A 6,500-nucleotide genomic window follows, 5' to 3' on the forward strand; every position below is an offset into this window, starting at 1 on the left:
GATGGATGGATGGATGGATGGATGGATGGATGGATGGATGGATGGATGGATGGATGGATGGATGGATGGATGGATGATACCTGCTCATAGGCTGTGTTCCCAAACTTATTCTTCTTCTAGGTTTGACTTGTGTTTCTTTATTCCCTGTAGTTTTTTATGGAAATGGAAGTGGGAAATTAGAGCTAACAGTTCCATGTCTCGATGATCCATTTCCTAATGTTTCCTTAGCATCTTTTGTAAATTTCCTGAAATGCCATTTAAATGTAGTTTACAAATGCTTGTATTGATTATTTGTTCAAAAACAAAAGAATGTTCCAGCAAGACTGTTTGACTTTTGTTATGTACAAGTTTGTTAAGTGAAAGCTCATTTTGGTAACAGCCAGCAGTGGTGCATGTCCAGCCATTCTGTCATCTGTTTCCAGACATGATGTAGTTATTTTCACTGATGGAGAGACTTATACATTATTTCATGACATTATGCAGTTTAGTGGCAAACTACTCCATTGGGAGTTTTTTTGATTACTAACAAAGTCTTTTGGGAGTTTTCAATCTACTTCATGCTCAGCACCAACTTTTTTTCCTACATATGTTGAAACAGGGTGTGAATCCCCACATCACTTATTCCATTAAGGGGAGGAGTGAATTCTCCATCATTAACGGCTTCTTATTCATGACTAAGGAACTCCCAGAGGAAACCCTGTCCCTGGAAGTGAGTCTACAAGTCTAGTTAAAGTTAAAATGACTGATGAAGTGAGCAAGTTTCTTATCAAGCATTTAACTTTGTCTTTGAACTTTCAGGTATTGGCACTAGATTCAACCAATGATGAAACAGCCACAGCTCAGCTGTCAGTGGAGGTGAAATTAGGTAAATGAAAGCTTCCACAATATGCTGCTGACTCCACTTGTTCTGTCAATGCAACAAATGGGCTGATACTTGTATAGCACCTTTCTACTCAGTCAGAGCTCAAAGCTCTACCACAAGTCCCAGTCGCCCAATCCCACACACATATTTATACAGTACTATCTATTCATATCCACACACACTCTCTCTCCAGAGGATGTACTAGTGTATCTTGCCTGAGGATACTTCAGCATGTGGACTAGAAGAGTCTGACCTTTCAGTTGGTAAACGAAGTACTCTAACTCCTGAGCAACAGGAGTCCCTATAAGTTTATCCCTCTTTCACTTTATTTCTTGTTCTTTTTTAAGGTTGGTTTTTAAAGAGGGTTTCTTTGTCTTTGGGGGGGGGGGGTTCCCACTTTTATTTATTGGATTGATTTCTACTGTACATTGTTGTACCCCTTTAAACTTAAGATGCAAGTTTCTTTTTTTTTTGCCCCCTGTCAATCTGATTTTCTCTGTTTGTGACAGTAACTTTACCTTAAACATGATTCAAGGTCTTGCAAAAGAAAAATATGATGAAAATTTACTTGCACCCAATCTGTATAACTTATAATACTAATATTTAGAGTGTAATTTGGAATGTCCCAGATGAGAGAGGGACAATGTGAAAGAATTGGGACTCTAAAACAGTGACCCACATCATGGACTATCACACCATATTTATGCTCAAAGTTGGTTTACAACCAAAGACAGTCCTGGATGAACTTTTGATGGTGTCAGGAGTTTAGGATGACCATCTTGCAGTGCGACTGCAATTATGATATATGTCTACTTGCCCACCAAATAGGAATCTTTCTTGAAATGGCACTGATCTTAACGGCAATTGCACTCGACAAACCAACCCAAATGGAACATATGGAAGTAATATGTGCACAGTAAAATGTTTGGAACTCCAACAAAGAAGAAAGTCTTGTTGATTTGAGGCCACAGAACCTGGCTATATGATGTGTCCTTGAGTTGTCATGGCCAATCCAGCGGAGTGTGGCATTAAGACAGAAAGCAGAAGAATAACAGCTATATCCTGGCCCAGACTGAACAAGGATTAGCTACCTGCATCAAGATTCATGTCCATGTGGCTTGCAAAGACCTTTCAAGAACGCTAAAACGGCCGTGTATAGACATCTAAAGCAGAACATGAAGACACAGGTAAAACCACTAAGCTTCAAAGTGTGCTCTCCTCCCAGGTATCACCACCACCAGTTTACCTCAGACTACTACAGACTTTATGACCACAACAACCACAGGTGAATCCACAACCAGCACCAGCGTCTCAACGACCAGCCCCAGTGAGAGCACCACTAACTCTGCTACATCCACTGAAGACAGTTCTTCAGCCATTAATCCCACTTTGACCCCTGAAGAAAGTTTCTCCACTCCCAGCAAGGCACCACCAGGTGCTTACCCATTACTCTTCATCAGATCAAATGTGGTCCTTTTTGGGGGGGGGGGGACACACACACACAAACAAGCAGTAATTTTAAAAAGAACCATTGCCAGGCAAACAAAGGATTTACCAACACATATTTTAACACACACACATATTTTTGTTTTGTTATTTTTGTTTTTTGTTTTTTTAGAAATGACCTCGGGGAAAGGGGTAGTACATGGCAAATAAATGAAATTCACAGGAAACAAAAAAAATAATTGGATAACCTTTGAGACTAAAAATGTTTTTTTTTAAAATCACACACCAAAAGCTAGCATATTCTATTTAATTTAAAAAAAATCATAAACTTCCTAAAATAATAATACTAATTTGTTTTTGTCATCCAGCCTTATTTTAGACAAGAATATACTTCAAACTTCCTATAAAGGCTTTTTTCACATTGTTCCAAAGCTATAAAAATGTCTTAAAAGTCTCATTGTTGGTATTACGCATTGGCCCATATACTTCTCATTCATCACAGCAGTTATTCCTAAATAAATAAATAATAAAGAAAGAAAAAAAGTGCAGTAAAGGCTAGTTCAAATAAATCTTCAATATGTTCTGTAAGCTTAAAATGTGTATATGTCAAGTTCATACTCAGCGTAATAGATGGATGTTGATCTGTCCATGCATTTTGAAACTAGTATTAGCATGTCAGCTACTGCCATGCTGTTTCCCTTTGTTCTTATTTGGTGTTAGAATTTGGATACATGAGAAAGCCATATTATTAGTTATTATTAGTTAGATAATCCATTTAAATTCCTTCAAAAGGCATCAACAGCACAAACACAACGGTGTGGTCTGGTTTACTGACTTACAGTAGACAAGATTACATCTAGGAGAAGCTAGTCTGGTGCAGTGGACACTTATCGAGTGGCCAAGCACCCAGATCCACTATCCAGGTGGATGAGATATTAAAAAAAATCACTTTCTCCTGAGTTGTTATAAAGGAGAAAACTCTGCATTAGGCGTTTTAACAGGGGAGTTCATGGGGTTCGACTAGCAAGTCTCAAGTGGCCACTTGAGGAACTGCAGTTCTTGGCTTTGTCTTGATTTTTGAGCTCGCCACTTGTTCAGTATGGACTTTTAGCATGGCATTTTTAGTAAGTGGCAGATCTATAATCCACATATTGTATCTGTCATTTCATTTTTCTTAAGCTATGTGCAGTCAACCCTTATCAAACCAGTCTTAATCTATCAGTTTTTGTGTTAAAGTTACTTAACCACAGCTTTAGTGTGCTAAACTTCTACGTTTCGCCTAAAATGTCCATTCCAAGTAACAAAGATTAATCTGACATTTACAGTTAGAATTATCACTCCAATAAAAAGCATTTGATGAAAAACACTTCAGTTTACAGAAAAGGTTTAGACTCTTTAATGAGGGGTTTTTTTTTTATTGTTTCTGCAGTCATCAACCCATCTGGTGAATATGGAACAGTGGAGATGGCAGCACTGGGTGCAACCTTGGGTGCTCTCCTGTTAATTTGTCTGGTGGTCATTGGTGTGCTTGCCCATCGCATGCAGAATGGGAAGGCAGACTGGAAGAAGATCTATGAAGCCAACATATTTCGAAGCTCCGTAAGTTTAAGGTTTAGGTGTGGGTGAACTTTCACATTCATCCAGACTCATCCCTTTCCAACACGTTGGTCTTTACTATTCACACATTTTCATTTTTGACCACCTTGGTTTCAGTTAAACAGATTTAAGGACAAGATAAAAGATTCCTTATGAAATATTTTATTTGTACTATTTTCACTTGTTTAATGTTTATACACCTTGTGACCTTTGAGATTCAGGCTAAATTACAGCATAATTTCACACTAGGAACCCTTGTTTTCAAGCACAGTGGTAAGATGTTTCTTGTAGCTGGTCACCAGGTTCCTCACACCTGTGGAGGGATTATGACCCACTGCTCTTTACAGAAACTCAAAATCCTGTAGGCATCTTGGCTGCTTGGTAACTAGAACACCAAATCCCCACACCAGGTGTGTTTTTTTTCTGGATTTTTGGTTGACGTTCTGTCTCCATTAATGTTAAACTATCATAACAATTAAAGACTGTTCATTTCTTGTAAGTAAACAAACTTTCAAAAACAGCAGAGGATCAATTAATTATTCTATTCTGTATTCAATATTCATCCCACAGAATATCAGTCAACAGCCAGATGAATTAACATAAATATGAAAAATATTTTGAGGTCATTTTAAGCAATGGGAAGACTACGATAAACTGGGGAAACAAATATCTAATGGAAGCTACAGGAAGGGCCCAGGTATGCTACATGCAAAGTCAGAGTGTCTGTTTCAGTGGATGAAAGAAACTTCCCATCAGATATGGTGTCAACAGTCCTTCAGGGAAGTTTTTCTGAAGCTAGTTCAACAATAACCCACAATTTTAAAAAAAAATCTTTTGTAAATATGTCCTCCTCCTTCTGATTATTTCTCTTTGCTCACTTCTGTTTTAGCTCATTTTTTCTGCACTCTATAAAGAAGTCCACATTGATTTAGCAGTGTGCAATGTTTTACCTGTAGCTTTTAATAATAATAATAATGGATTGCATTTAAATAGCACTTTTCCAGACACTCAAAGCGCTTTACAATTCCACTATTCATTCACTCTCACATTCACACACTGGTGGAGGCAGCTACTGTTGTAGCCACAGCTGCCCTGGGGCAGACTGACAGAAGCGAGGCTGCCATATTGTGCCATCGGCCCCTCTGGCCAACAGCAGTAGGCAGTAGGGTGAAGTGTCTTGCCCAAGGACACAACGACCAGGCCAGACAAATCTGGGGATCAAACCGGCAACCTTCTGGTTACAAGATGAGCTTCCCAACCCCCTGAATCATGGTGGCCCTTTTGGGTTATTTGCTTTGATTCTGGCTGGTAACTTCCCTTTCCCTTCCCCTTTCTCTTTTATATGAATTCTTGTTGACTGCATAGTTCACAGTAAGATTTAGGGCAAATATTGAATCGGTGTTACAATACAGTCCAACATCTACAATTGGACAAGAGCATTTATAATATGAATAGACAGGGTTTTGTGTCAGTCAGTCTCAGTAAGAATAAAATGAAGACTGTTAGCTGAATAAATATATTCCCTGACTAAAGCATTTGAGGTCATTTTTTCTCATCATTAGGGTTTACTTTATGAAACAGCATTAAAGGAGATTCAAAACAGCAAGCTAAGTGTAGAAAATGTCTACTGGAAGTCATAGTAAGTTTTACCATTGTGAATCCTTGATTCAAAGACAAGTCTGAAGGGAAGGGTTTCTGATGCTTTTCCATGAAAAAATATATTCATTGTATACACTGATGTAGCAGCTTGTTGTGAATAACACTTTCAAGTCCTCTTGTTTATAAATGTTCTCCCCTTTCTGTTGTTCTATCCACAGCTGGGTCAAGGCCCAAGCCAAAAAGAGGGCATCCAGTACACCAATGAAGCCTTTCAGCGTGATGATGATGATGGAGGAAGCACGGGCTCAAGTGGTCCAGAGACAAAAAGTGAACAGACACCAAAATCAGTATGGGATATCCCAACCAAAGAGGCCATCGAAAGGTCTTCTGCACCACTGCATGACCTTTTGCCTGATGACACCAGTGATGTAGGCTCAGATAAGGCTGACAGCGAGAAGGAAGTAAAACCCATCCTGACAAAGGAGAGACGGGTGGAGGAGGGGTACAAGTCTGTCTGGTTTAAGGCAGACATTGACCCCAGTGCCAAGGAGGAGGTGGTCATTCTCCCAGACAACAGGGAGGACAGCGAGGAGGAAGATGAGGAACCACCCTCAAGCAGCAAAAAACATGATGGAAAACCACAAAAAAACTCCAAGGTCTTGTTTGCTGATACTGATTTGGACAGCGGCCTAGGCGTGAAAATAGAGGAACTGGGCGACGACTCAGATGGTGACGAAGAACTGGACATTGATCTGTAAGCGTAGCAAAAAGACAAGAACATGGTGGAAAGCACCTATAATAAAATCGAATGATTTTTTTTATCAGTCAAGCACATAATTTTCAGCCTTATCAGCCTATTACAAAGGAGCCATCACACAGAACCAGCACAGCGTACACCTTATGGAAAAAGAAATTTCAAGGATAAATCAAAAGCTAAAACGTTTGAACCTTTAGATTTTATCAAAATGCAACATATTGTAGCATCTATTCTTAATGT

At 39.1% G+C, this 6,500-nt stretch overlaps 1 protein-coding gene across 1 annotated transcript in view; it reads left to right on the top strand.

The window, feature by feature from the left end:
• cdhr5b (cadherin-related family member 5b) overlaps window positions 1–6,261 on the top strand; it is a 15,351-nt gene extending 9,090 nt beyond the window's left edge. The window contains exons 13-17 of the mRNA XM_005747654.1: window positions 599–709; window positions 799–865; window positions 2,088–2,297; window positions 3,738–3,907; window positions 5,722–6,261. Of these exons, the coding sequence (XP_005747711.1) occupies window positions 599–709; window positions 799–865; window positions 2,088–2,297; window positions 3,738–3,907; window positions 5,722–6,261 (1,098 nt within the window). The remainder of the gene's footprint in view (window positions 1–598; window positions 710–798; window positions 866–2,087; window positions 2,298–3,737; window positions 3,908–5,721) is intronic.
• The last annotated feature ends 239 nt before the right edge of the window (window positions 6,262–6,500 follow it).

Source organism: Pundamilia nyererei, unplaced genomic scaffold (assembly GCF_000239375.1).
Source record: "Pundamilia nyererei isolate P.nyererei 1_Seehausen unplaced genomic scaffold, PunNye1.0 scaffold00201, whole genome shotgun sequence".
Classification (NCBI taxonomy): Eukaryota; Metazoa; Chordata; class Actinopteri; order Cichliformes; family Cichlidae; genus Pundamilia; species Pundamilia nyererei.